Source organism: Stylophora pistillata, chromosome 2, assembly GCF_964205215.1.
Source record: "Stylophora pistillata chromosome 2, jaStyPist1.2, whole genome shotgun sequence".
Classification (NCBI taxonomy): domain Eukaryota; kingdom Metazoa; phylum Cnidaria; class Anthozoa; order Scleractinia; family Pocilloporidae; genus Stylophora; species Stylophora pistillata.
In genome coordinates this window covers 37605365-37619110 of record NC_142520.1, presented here as the reverse complement: position 1 = coordinate 37619110, position 13746 = coordinate 37605365, and the positions used below count along the sequence as shown (strand labels likewise).

At 37.7% G+C, this 13746-nt stretch overlaps 2 protein-coding genes and 1 long non-coding RNA gene across 3 annotated transcripts; 1 reads left to right on the top strand and 2 right to left on the bottom strand.

Moving 5' to 3' along the window:
- Positions 1-2802: 2802 nt before the first annotated feature.
- LOC148739347 (uncharacterized) lies at positions 2803-4619 on the bottom strand. Its single transcript, XR_015997372.1, has 3 exons — positions 3931-4619; positions 3563-3723; positions 2803-3217 (listed from the first exon to the last, which is right to left on the bottom strand). It is a non-coding gene; the product is annotated as an uncharacterized LOC148739347 (long non-coding RNA).
- A 2008-nt stretch (positions 4620-6627) lies between these two features.
- LOC111329467 (uncharacterized) lies at positions 6628-10114 on the top strand. Its single transcript, XM_022934179.2, has 2 exons — positions 6628-7098; positions 8557-10114. The coding sequence occupies exons 1-2, from the start codon at positions 6671-6673 to the stop codon at positions 8810-8812; spliced, it is 684 nt and encodes a 227-aa protein (XP_022789914.2). The 5' UTR covers positions 6628-6670; the 3' UTR covers positions 8813-10114.
- Positions 10115-10360: 246 nt separating this feature from the next.
- LOC111329450 (acyl-coenzyme A thioesterase MBLAC2-like) lies at positions 10361-12785 on the bottom strand. Its single transcript, XM_022934162.2, has one exon. The coding sequence runs from the start codon at positions 12599-12601 to the stop codon at positions 11744-11746; it is 858 nt and encodes a 285-aa protein (XP_022789897.2). The 5' UTR covers positions 12602-12785; the 3' UTR covers positions 10361-11743.
- Between the last annotated feature and the right edge of the window lie 961 nt (positions 12786-13746).

The following is a 13746-nucleotide window of genomic DNA, read 5'->3' as shown; positions in this document are numbered from 1 at the left end:
ATGAGAAAACAAACCTTGAAGGTTAGTCTTAAGATGTTGATGTTTCAATTTTGTGAATTACGAAGTTGCATGTGGAGACAATCGTGAGATATTCGATCCGGAGAAAGATGGAAATTTACATTTTGATCTTATTTTACTTCAACTTCGAAGTAAAATTGCGTTAAGTTTGAGGTGGCCCCCAAGCATCAAATCACTTTAAATAACATCGTCTTTTCGTTCTCTTTACAGTCATATAGGACACAAGGCTTTAAAAGATGTTCCAGCTTCAGGATTAAGTTGCTCTTACAACAACCCTCGGCGAATTATTTTTTGGGAGGTTTTATTGGATTTTCCAAGTCATGACCCAAGACCGTCTTTGTCGTTTTTGCTCTCCAAGTCTGTTGTACATGTTAGGTAGGCATGTGTCTTAACAACGGTTATGGTCTTACCTCAATCAACTCCGGTTTTGGCTTATTTTTTTACTGTGTTTTTGTCGTAACTTTTACTATTGCCTTTTCAAGCTTCATTTGCTGACTAGAGGAAAAACTTTGGTAAAACTTATTTATCACTTGGCCCCCAAGTCCCTCACTATTGTCAGTTAATTGTTTATTTATCTAGCTTTCGGTCTAACTAGTCCATTAACCAAAAAAAAATGCGTGGGCTTTGTCTTATGAGTGAAAACTGGTACCGCTTTCTTCATGTTCATGTGTTATTCGAAAAGAATGGCGTCAGCTGTATTCTGTCCTGTTCATTTCAGTAGAATGCTTTGCCTTGCGAAGTGAATGTTGAGTCGAAGTGCACTATGAATTTCAAACCAGTTGAGTTTATATTTCACTTTGCTGTATGTGTCGTGATCATGAAATTCTTATTTCTTAAGATTGATGATATGAATAGTCCTTTTTACAGTTGTGTGCTTGGTTGCCAAGCCTTTGAACAGGAGTGAGGCTAGAGATGACCTTGTTATGATACAAACCTTGCTGCCTTTCAAATGTAAATCACTTTGTTATCATGCTAAGTAGATACAGGTCTCTATCACAACAAGGTCATCTTTAGCCTCACTCTGAATCAAAGGCTTGGCAACTAAGTACACAACTGTAAAATGGCCTATTAACTTTTATGTTCTCTTCTGTTTAAGGTAATGTGAACTCACCCACTAATTGGTAGTATTGATAGAATGGATGGCTGTGACATTTACTGTGGCAAGCTGTTATTCAAGAATTTGTCATTATTCCCAGAAGCTTACTACTGGTTTAAATTATTAGCCTTTTGTTCTCTGTACACAACTTGCCTAGACTAATATGCTATATGGGAGTTATGTCTACTTTATTTGTAAAATTGGTAAAATTACCAATAAAATTTCCAATAAAGTTTTCAGAAGTTTTGTCTAGATTTCATTGAAAATGAATGAGGAGTGATCAGTCATATTCCTTAAGAGTGTTTAAGCTTCCAGCATGAGAGCTACCTCACTGATACTATCAGCTGTACAGGTTCTCATCAAATTGTCAGAGAACTCTCGTAATTTAATAGGTTGAAAAGTAAGGTTGCGGAAGGTCTATGTGATGTTTTTGGGCAGTTTCTGGGCTTGTAAATAGATCAACCAGAGAGGCATTTTGTCTGCACGTGTTAAGTAAATTTTTGTTTGAAGTGGATATCTGCTGCTACATGCCTGTGTGGGTTTCCCATGAAAAAAGTGAAACAGGAAAATGCATTGGAAAACAATAGTAGAGTGAGTTCTTCAGACAACTTTTCTTGTCATTTTTCCCTCTGTAACTTAGACGGAAGCACCCTAGTCTTAATATGGTTGTGTGGTGTGAAAGGAAGTCACATTGATTGATTTTCCAAATGCAAAAGAATGTACAATCAAGTTCAATTCGATTACTCTTTAATGGTTGTTGGTGTGATCGATGTAGATGATATTTTTTATGAATGATACAGGAGGCCAGTCGAAGAGCACATGAATTGGAAAGCAATAATCGTGTCACTGCTATCTCAAGAAATTGAGTACATTTGTAGTACTTACTTTCCTTTGAGTGTTTTAGAGCTTAATCTGCTAGTGCAATGTATTTGCAATTTCAGCAAAAAGTAAAAGTTCACAGAAGTTTCGGTTTTGGTTGAAAAGTTTTTTTAAGAAATCACAACTGAATAAATTATTTTCCTAATAAAAAATATATTTTGACTTCATCCATCCTTCTTACAGCCCAAAAACATAACCCTCAACAGATGAGAATTGCACCATAACTAGAGGTGAGTACAAAAAAAGAAAGACCACCCTGTTGCCTAAATGTGAATAAAATCAAACAACATTTTGAGTTTCCAGTTGTAATAATAATAGTTAAATGAATCAATTATTTTCCAAATAAAAATTATATTTGATCACATACACCTTTTGTAACCTATAAGTTACGAGAGTTATCAAACAATTTCTTAAGAACCTGCACAGCTGATGGTATCAGTGAGGACAAAAAACGAAATTTTTCCCAAGCCTTGTATCCCCTGGAAACAAGACTGAATAAAGTCAGATTAAAATAACGAGGAGAGTTTTGTTTTAATATGAAAATGGATCATTTACACCTATTAGATTTTAGAGAAATAAGACTGAAGTCAAAAGGAGACTTTGATACGCCATTTTAAGTGGTAACGAACACCAACCTGGCTGCTATTTAAAGAAATTTATAGACATTTGCCAAGGGGTTTAGCTTTGACAATTTTACAGGAGACAAATCATGTATGAATAACTCAAGAAATTTATTAGCTCTCATGCTGGAAGCTTAAACACTCTTAAAGAATATGACTGATCACTCCTCAAATTCATTTTCAATGAAATCTGGACAAAACTTCTGAAAACTTTATTGGTAATTTTATTGGTAATTTTACCAATTTTACAAATAAAGTAGACATAACTCCCATATAGCATATCAGTCTAAGCAAGTTGTTTACAGGGAACAAAAGACTAATAATTTAACCCAGTAGTAAGCTTCTGGGAATAGTGACAAATTCTTGAATAACAGCTTGCCACAATAAATGTCACTGCCAACCATTCTGTCTATACTACCAATTATAGGGTCACTTCACATTACCTTAAACAGAAGAGAACATAAAAGTTAATTCATATCATCAATCTTAAGAAATAAGAATTTCATGATCACGACACATACAGCAAAGTGAAATATAACTCAACTGGTTTCAAATTCGTAGTACACTTCGACTCAACATTCATTTCGCAAGGCAAAGCATTCTACTGAAATGAACAGGACAGAATACAGCTGACGCCATTCGTTTCGAATAACACATGAACATGAAGAAAACGGCACCAGTTTTACTCATGACACAAAGTCCACGCATTTTTTTGAGGTCAATGGACTAGTGAGACCGAAAGCTAGATAAATAAACAATTAACGGACAATAGTGAGGGACTTGGGGGCCAAGTGATAAATAAGTTTTACCAAAGTTTTTCCTCTAGTTAGCACATGAAGCTTGAAAAGGCAATAGTAAAAATTACGACAAAAACACAGTAAAAAATAAGTCAAAACCGGAGTTGATTTAGGTAAGACCATAACAATTGTTAAGACTCATGCCTACCTACCATGTACAACAGACTAGGAGAGCAAAAAGGCCAAAGACGGTTTTGGATCATGACTTAGAAAATCCGCCAAAACCTCCCAAAAAATAATTCACTGAGGGTTGTAGTAAGAGCAACTTACTCCTGAAGCTGGAACATTATTTAAAGCCTTGTGTCCTATATGACTGTATAGAGAACGAAAAAACGATGTTATTTAAAGTGATTTGATGCTTGGGGGCCACCTCAAACTTAACGCAATTTTACTTCGAAGTTGAAGTAAAATAAGATCGAAATCTAAATTTCCATCTTTCCTCGGATCAAATATCTCACGATCGTCTCCACATACAGCTTTGTGATTCACAAAAATATAACATCAGCATCTTAAGACTAACCTTCAAGGTTTGTTGTCTCATGTGTACATTTTTATCTTCAGTAAATCAAATCTCAAACTTCAAGTTTTCGGTTTTTTTTCGCGTTTTGTTCGCACTTTGATCATTAAAATATCCTCAACTGAAGAGCCAGCAAACACCACGAGTATCCACAGAGTTATAAATGTTGGTGAACTTGTCATACTCCTTCATCCATCTTCAAAAAATATTACAAAAAGGTGGCGATCGTCCAGTTGAAACCTCGCAGAAACGCGTCGAAAACTTTTCAAATGGCGCCGAACGCGAAAAACCAATTCCACTCGCGCATGCTCAGACAAAATGCCTCTCTGGTTAAGGTGGCTCCTACCGGTTTTCATCTTTTTGATGGTTTGTAACTTTGAAAGAATACAACAGAAAGACTGACTAAGGCCAGTTGAACACTTTTACGGGGTTCAATTACATAATCATTGGTTATCCAAAAATAAGTGTCATTTCGTCACTAGCAGTTTCCATGGCAACGCTTTCATAGGCTTATTCAGACGCATTTTTTATCTTGTGGCTTAAATAATTCGAAAACTAACCCGGTGACCCCCTGATTTTTTTCAGTGATTGCTTTTGGCACTTGAAAAGGAAAATGCACAAAGATTTTTAAAAAATGCTACGGAGCGGAATTTCAGAAAATCTACAAAAAGGGCAATTTTCACACATCGCAAATTTCCTATCGTAGAATTTTCTAGTTTTTTTTCTGATGATTCCTTTCGACATTATTATCATATTGGAACAATAAAAAGAAGGGGTCACCGGACTTTTTTCCACGCAATAGATTTCGTGAGTTTAGCAATTTCCACGCGCGTTCTCGCGCATTTAAAAATCTGGATTCTATAAGATCGACATTTGCTCATGATCTGTTTTTAGCTACCGCTGACAATTGCGTATGCTCGCGCGAGCACCTACGATCTGATGTTTACAGACGTTTACTGCTAAGAAAATCATTAAACAGCCGTCAAAGACAGCCTCCCGAACTCATCTTAAAAAACGTACACATGACTTCTGGCTATATCATATTATTTTCCTTGAAGTTTCAAAGTCTTCTTCCACTTCAGGTAGATTATCCTTCACTTGAGTTCTTCTTTTTTCGCCGTCGCAAGATTTCATATCGGTTGAATATTTTTTTAAATGTGAAGTGAAGCAACCTTTACTTCTCCGAAAATCGTCTTCGTTATCTTAGTTTCTATCTCTTGCATTCACAGTGCCGCTCAACACATCAAATACAAGCTCTTAGGTAAACTTCTCACATAAGTAGGAAAAAAATCCTCGCGCCGCCATCTTTGTTTTAAATTTTCGTCTTTTAATCTCGCGCTTCTTTCGCACGTTTCTCTCGCGCGTGACGCAAGAGTGATCTGTTCCCCGCGCGAGGAAACTGGTACGAACCACCTTAAGCCAGCGAGCGCAAGCGAACGCGATTGACGCGTCCTTCTCTCGAACGCGATTTACCCTTCGTGCAAGCCACGCGTTTTTCTCTGCACCCCTGCAAAACATGCCCATTGATAAATTCAAAGAATATGAAATAGGAAAAGTAAGATAAATGAAGGATGATGAAATGAAAGTAAGGTAGTAAGAAAAGACATGGGAAACTAACATCGCACGGTTGACTGTAAATAGAATACAATCCACTTAAGGATTGAGAACTCTGCGTTCATCTTACTGTACCATTGAAAATCAACCGTCGGAAAACCAGAGATAATTGAAATAGGCTCTATTTCTGCAGAGTACCCACAGATTTCCAACGTAACCACACCCAAAGAGTATTTCATTTAGGACGAATTGTTGCAGCGGACCTGGCGCACCAATTTGGCCATTCTTCCTTGACATAACACATGTTGTGTAGCAGTATGTTTTTTTTCAGATACCTTTCCGTTACCATTGTTTTAATAACTCGTATCGAGCAATTACTATATCGTTGTATCTTCGGAGCAATCATAGTAACTTAAAGATAATATCTAGCAAGTCTTTAACTTAGGATTCCTCAGTTCACGAATATGAATGATGTCTTTCCCATTTACGCCTTTTTTTTTTTTTACAACAGAAAGCCATGTGAAAGCTAACCTGAGCAAACTGATATGTTAACAACATAATTTGATTTTAAAAATTTAGTTGTTTATGTAAATTGGTCCCCGTAAAGAATTTATAAAGCTGAAGATTCGAGCGTTAGCCCTTTGTCACTCAGTACAGCGAATCGAAGGGCTCTGAAGAAGAGCTAACACATAAGCGTCAGCTACAGAAACTCTGGCTAATTTAAATTCCAAACTCAGTCGATAAAACCATATTATCGTATATTACCCCTCCTCCCCCCCCCCAACCGACGGAACTCCACAGTTTCTTGAGAAACTTACCCCTTTTGAAAGAATTGTTTCATTTTTAGCGTGCGAGTATCGAATCATGAATACACGCGGGCAGTTTGGAGAGCAAGAGAGAAGCGTAAGGTTGCTCGAGGTGCAGCCGAGAGTAACTCTAGGTTTTTGAGACAATGGTGTCAGCGTGAACCATCTCTGTGATCCACCATTTCTTTTTCGTAAACTATTAGCCAATCAGACACGCGTTATATCATGTAGCCGTTGTAACTTATCCTGGCACACTACTATATGAGTCATACACCACAAAAGAAATTAGCTTTCTGGAGATACTGCTGACCAGTGTCTATTGGGTTGTCAGATCATCCGTCAGATCCAGTCAGATTCCGTCAGATCCCTTTGAAATCAACAAAATGGCGGGGATAACATCCGAGTTTTCTTCAAACACACCGTTTGATTTCCCAGACGGAAGAGTCAACGAAGATCTCTCGCGAAAAATGAGGATCCCGCAGACGATCACTGTACCAGGAGGTGAAGAAGATCACCAATCAAACGGACCGAAAAAGATTCCAGGCGATGGAGTGCCCATGTCGATCCCTGACAGAATCGAACTTGGTTCGTACTCGCCCAAAAGTGACATTCCGAGAGATTTAAAAGATGAAATGGTGGCAGTCAACTCTTTGAGTAGCATGATAACTCCTCCACGAACTCTGACCGTTGACGATACAAAATCAGCGCATTATCCTCAAACTAGCACTGCGCCTGTAAGTGGATCGCCAACAGCAGCTCGTGGAAACAGAGAGCGTAGAACGAATGCCGTTAGAGATATTGACGATGAAAGGTGTGTTAAAACTAATGATATTGGTTTTTTGTTTTCAGTAAAGGCTCGATGGTCCTGTTTTGCCCCCTCTTTGCCTAAAGATTGACCATACATGTTATTTGTTTGAAAATAAGGTTGATATTTTGAGATCGAGATTCATATATTTGATCCTTGGTTAAAAAGAGAATATTCTTTTAGTTTGATTAAGATAATAATAATATGCATGAAAAAAGTACCCGCTTCTTATTGGCTGAAAACGGTTGCATTTTTCATTTAACACAACTGCAAAGTTGATACACGAGTATTACAAATGTAATCTTATTTATTAACACCAAATTGTTCTCAAAATCGTGTTCTTGCCGTGCAACATCATAGACCAAAGACACAATTGGTCGAATAATTCTGTTTTGTAGCCATGCTAGCATTTTTTTTTTTTTCAAATGCCTATCTCTCTTGAACCTTGCATGTTTGTTTTGGGTACATTTATTGATTTAATTATTTTTGTGAAGACTTCTACTATTACAATTAACAACTAAAAAGTTTAAGGTTACTGGCAGGAATTTCTAGCTAGGGTGGAGGGGGAGGGCGTTGGTGTTATCTTACTGGTATTTGTTGGGATGTAATGATATTTTACGGCTGTAAAAACGACTAAAAATGCTCTCTGTGATCATCAACAAAATTGTTGACACATTGACCTTTTCAACCCCTTATTACTAACTTTATTAGTTAATTTCGGCAGGGGACGTTAAAGAACCCACATCATCAGATTACTGTGATGTGGTCTGGCCTGTTTATTAGGAATTGGGGGAGGGGGCATCTGTAAAATTTCTCCTTTATAATTGTAAACTGCCGTCAGCAGTCTGGAAAAGTCTCCCACACAGTGTTATAAAGCGCATTAGATCATTTACATGGAAATGCGCTATAGAAATCGATATATATTATATTATATTATTTATTATTTATCTCTTTTGCCCTTGTCAAGTTAACTTCTTTTCCCCCTCCCCTCTGTAATGTTGTATCATGATTCCATGAACTTTTAGCCATAATTGAATGGGGGAGGGAGGGCTGTTAATGGTTTATAGTAAGGTAGAGAGAAGAATGTTATTCTTCACACAAATAAAACTCTTCCGACTTGATATGTCAACTAATTTTGACCCTGATTATAGCACTGCCCCCCCCCCCCCCCATGGCTCAACCCTAACTTTCAACTTACTAGCCAAGTGCCTGGCAGCATGCTAGTTACATCTTAGATGTTACGACAATTTCAGTTTGTTTACTAGCCAAACTAGCTAGTCGAAAACCACAAGTCAAAACTGAATTTCTACTAGTCTATGGCTAGTGAGCTACCGTTAGTGTTGAGCCCTGCCCCCCCACCCTGAGCTCCATAAAAGTATGCCTTTGGATAGAGAGTGCATAGTATCACTCTGAGCAGGTTTTTTTTTTTTTTTTCCTTCTCAACTGAATTGATTCTTTCTACAGCATTGCTGTTGGTTTAGAGGTGATAGAGGAAGGAACTCCTTTAGACAGTGACAGTGATGTTGGTCATTACATGGGAGGTGACTCTCCCGACTCAAGAAAATTCATCCTGCAGATACAGCGTCTAAATAGCAGAGTTAATGAACTGGAGAGAAATGTTGAACACAACTCAGTGGGATTTTGGTCCAAAATGATTTTCTTTGCTTTCACAATCATTAATCCCGTTCTCTTACACTGGCTGTTCTGGAAAAGAAGGTGAAAATGAGAAGTGAAGTAGGATTGATATCACCTCTAAGCTTGGGACTGTCATGTAAATTTTGTTACGTTTAATAAAGCTGATAAAGAGATAAGGATACAGCTGATAAACTTGAAACATTTTTTGATGAGGCCATTTGTTTCATCAAGCAAAGACGGTGTTTTGATTTTTAGAGTAAGGGTCATTTTCAAATTCCTGCATTGAAAAACTGATTAATTCCTACATGGATACTGACATTTTCATCTTATAGACAGCCAGTACTGATGAAAGATCAATGCTTTTGTAAAAAGACATTAGGCACTGCATATATTAAAGGAAATAACTGCACTTTGTTTATGTCAAGAAGTTTCCTGACAGACTTTTTTGTATACTGGTAATTAAAGTTATGAAAGAGAAATTTGGATAATTAGGTAATATGCTTTTTTTAATCTCAAAATGTGAAAACTAACAATTATTGCATGAGGTTGAGCATGGTACTAAGAATTATCAAAGCCAAAGTTTGTGTTATCTGCCAAAGTTGAAGGCTGAGGCAAATAACACAAACTGAGGCCTTAGTAATTATTGCTATCATGTGGAAACCAAATCCAATGATTGTTTTGTTAGGCATATTCCTGAGCTGCACTTGTAAAGACAAGAGCGCATAAAACTATTGTCTGAAGGTATGACATCACTTCTATTCTACATGTATAAAATTTATTGTCTGTAGGTATGGTGTAAGAGAATGTACAATAACAACTCTTTACACCCTAATGTCAGTATGCATATTCTCCATACTGTTCACTAGAACTTTCCTAAGGTGCTGACAAAGAGAATTTGTTTGACAATCATGAGCCCCTGTAATTGGTGATTATTTCCTCTTTTCTCATGACTTTAAATGCATGCTTCAGGGGTGATATTGTAAGGAGAAATTAGATGCTTGTCACTCTTACAGATCAAAGGGTTAAGCCCATTTGCTTTCACGTTGTTCCCCTCATGACTCATGATTGTAAGTGAGAGTATTCGTATAAAGCATTAAATAATTAAACATGAAACCGTTGATTCTTTGGCCTGAGTTTTTACACCACCAATGCATACTAGAGCTAGACCAGTGGTCCACACCAAAAAAACCAACACTCCAGGTTCCAATTTTGACCAGGAAACAGCAGATGAAGAGCCACTTCGGGAATATGCCATATATGAAATCTATCATTGTTATTATTATTAGCTTGAAGAAGTAAAAAAGTGTGCAATGAGCCTCTTCTTTCCTTTTTACTTATATAATGAGGCATCGGTTGAATCTTGCTCAATAAAAAATTTGAGACCACTGTCAAGAAATATTTGATAAACTATTTCAGGGAAGTTAGGGAAAACATTAATTATTAGATTATTAACATTAATTATTAATTAATTATTAGAGAAAACAGCCAAAAGCTCAATGGCCTTCCCACTTGTATGTGCCTTGAACCCAAGAACATACAGAGTTCAGTCCTGTCTTCAAGACTTAAAGGTTTTGTAACAGTTTAATAACTTGTAATGCCCTTCAAGCCGGAATGATTTTACTGGACTTTCACATTTCTTCAACATATTTTATTTACAAACATAACTTATTCTTGAACAAACTTGTTTTAAACAACTGGTAGTCCATTTTATGTATATATCAGTATAAATTTTTAAGTACCCAGTAGTTATCATATTATTCAACTTTTGCCTGTACAGCATCTATCAATGAACTATCTATCTAGATTATCTACCTAACAAGCACATTTTACTCCAGGGCTAGGCCTATAAAAGGGGTCCCTGTTCCTGGAAGGCCCTCACCCATGAATTAATTTATAACAAGGACACCTTTCAGGAAATCTCTGATAGCCTTCTTATTCTTTGAGTCACTTTCCTTTCTCACTAGAAGCAACCAAAAACCGAATTTCTCCTTACAATATATATCATAACATTTTCAAGCAAGGTTATGATGAGATGGCAATGTATCAATCAGTGAGATTGGGTTGGATTCAACACCACCCGGCATCATAAGTGGATTGAGTTTGTTGGTTCTCTACTCTGCTCCGAGAGGTTTTTCTCTGGGTACTCCAGTTTTCCCCTCTCCTCAAAAACCATCATCATTTTAATTTATTTAATTTAGAGTTTATTTAGATTTACACACGACCCCACAAGCTGTTCAGCTTTAAACATTATCGAGTCTAAATAAAGGTGTTATTATTATTATTATTATTATTATTATTACTGATATTTAAGAACTGTGTGATTGACAGTGAAGAGAACTCAATTTTAGATATGGGACAGTTCAAGTCTTACTGCATCCTGTTTAGTGGGCATGGCCCAAATCTGTTTTCATCAGCCTGTGAGGAAACAATTCTCAAACAGCTTTTGGCAGTGAACGTTTGAAACAAAAAAGGAATTTTTCTATTATAACAACCTCAGATCTCTATGATGTACTGCTACAGCCCTAGTTGTTGTCATTTTAGGTTCATACAGCCTAAAAAGCGAGCAACCATTCAAAGATTTTGTCCCCTGAAAGAAAGAGATTTTCTACACTTTTAAAAGGATGGACTTCTTCTGAGTGGGGTGGGCGGGAAGGTCTGTTTTCACCCCCAGGAGGAAATAATTCTCAGGTAGCTTTTGGCAATGAGCATTTGATTTTGAAAAAAAGGGAATTTTATTTATAGTAACAGTTTTGACCATTTCTTTTTAACAACAACCTCAGATCTCTATGAGGTACTGCTACATCACTAGTTGTTGTCATTTCAGGTTCATAAAAACGAAAAAGTAAGCGACAATTCACACAAATTATCCCCTGAAAGAAAAAGAGATGCTCTACACCTTTAAAAGGAAGTACCCCTTCTTCTGAGTGGGTGGGGGGAGGGGGGGGGAGGTCTGTAGAATACCCCAACAGGCTTAGGGGGGGGAGGTCTGTGGAATACCCCAACAGGCTCATCAAATTTACACCAGGCAGCAACAGCAGCAACAAGCGTGGTAACAAAACTTCGCAGGGATGTTACCAGAATGTTTAGCTTTTAACACCATAGTGGCAATACCCTTCATCAGAGCTGAAGAAACTTTGTGACAAGCCCCAGCTCTGGAGATATACTCAGTAGCTAACGAACGGAGTCGTTTCCCGTCAAATGAGTGAAAATGGCCGGGAAAAACTTTATCTACTTGGCTAGACAGTTCTTGAAGTCTTCCGCACGTCTGAACATATGCAGTAATATCACTGTAAGGGAGCCAGTCTATCACATATCCGTCATACATAGTATCACCGCTGAACAAGATCCGAGCTTGTTCATCTATTAACCCGATGCTGCCTCGGGAGTGACCGGGGAAATGAAGCACACGCAATTTTCGGTCTCCAAGATCAAATTCGTATCCTTCTTCTAAAACTTCGAAAGGCTGAGCTGGTTTCACATGGTAGTCCTGAATATTCCATCCCTTGTAAGGGGGAACAGAAATCTCGGCCGTGGTTGTAAAAATAGAGACTGTTTCGTAGTTGTTTCCACTGCGAATGGCTTCGGCCTCCCGGCTGTGAATAGCGAAGTTTTCGAACTGGTGAAGTCCTCCTGAGTGATCAAAATGAACGTGAGTAGCCACGGCTTCTACAGGTTTGTCGCCGATCAAAGCTTCTTGTTTGAGGAAACCAGGGAGATCCCACAATCCAATCCCTGTGTCGATGACTAAATCTTTCTTCGTGCCTTTGACCAGCCAAATGTTAGCTTGATTTGGAGAATCAAAAAACCTCTCCCGAAACAAATACACATTTTCGTACCCTTGCACCTTCTGAACGCTAAATGGTTCTTCGGCCATTCCAAAATTAATGCAGTGAATTACAGTGCTAGCCCGTTATTTCAGAATCGTGCTCACAAGCACGACCACAATGATATTGCGTGACCATATATCGCGTGACTATTAAGGACCGCGGGGTAATTCCCTAATCAATTTTAAGGCTTTTTAAGGCTGACAACTTAAAAAAACTATATATGAGATTGTGTGTATAAGTGCGAAGTTGTTACACCTGACCTTTAAGAGGAAGCCTGCGGCTGTGCTATCGTTAACCGTGCTTGATGGCTTAAGCCCGGTCTGTCACGATGTCACGACATCCGACCAAGAACCCAAGCGAATTAGGTTCCAGACTACCACGTTTCCCTCTCCCTTCATTCACCCCATAGTTAGTACTATGTTCACACCGGAAAAATAATCGCAGTCAGTCAATTTATTGCACCCTGCGCATGACAAGATATTTCCATGTTAAAAAAGAGATTTTCTTTTTTTTCTTTACAGTTACAAAATGGTCTGTCTCGTCTTTACAATCGTATTTGTAGGTAGCCATAAACGTACAAAGAACTGCCAGTTCTAAAATACTTCTACTTCTCGTTAGCTGCTCTGAACGACTCGTGCCTCAGTAGAAAATGCACCAAGTTCTTCAGTTTTGATCATTTAGTACTCGCATCACAAGAACTGAATTTCTAATTACAGTTATGGCTTGAGGAATTTACAGTAATTGATTTCTATGGGGCTCGTTCTGGTCAAAATTATATTAATTATTTTGACTAATACAGAATTAATAAAACTTTTTGTTCAGTTATTTTTGTGGTGTCTTATAAATAATTATATCCACTCTTCGAATTATTTTTACCTATTTGACATCTTATTTTTTACTTCTTTAAGTCTGGAATTAATTTTACCTGTCTCATTTTTTGTCATTCCTTTCTTCAATTATTTTTTCCTTCATGCACGAATTTCTCAGCAAATCCCATACCTCATTGCGGGATGAGTTGAATCCCATAGCCCCTGAGAATAATTCCAAGATAGCGGCCAGGAACGTTGTTTTTCGAGAGAGAACTGAACGAGGTTTTCGTAATTTTCTGAAAAATTTGAAGGCAGTGTTTCGGCTTTTCCTGACTCCTGGGAATGGAAATTTAACAACCGATGCTTTAGTTGAAGGAAGACAT

Bases quoted from the DNA above. Each gene is read 5' to 3' on its own strand.
- LOC111329450 (XM_022934162.2), bottom strand. From the start codon at position 12,601: ATGGCCGAAGAACCATTTAGCGTTCAGAAGGTGCAAGGGTACGAAAAT.
- LOC111329467 (XM_022934179.2), top strand. From the start codon at position 6,671: ATGGCGGGGATAACATCCGAGTTTTCTTCAAACACACCGTTTGATTTC. The intron at 7,099-8,556 runs GTGTGTTAAAAC...TTCTTTCTACAG, and splicing joins AGAGATATTGACGATGAAAG to CATTGCTGTTGGTTTAGAGG.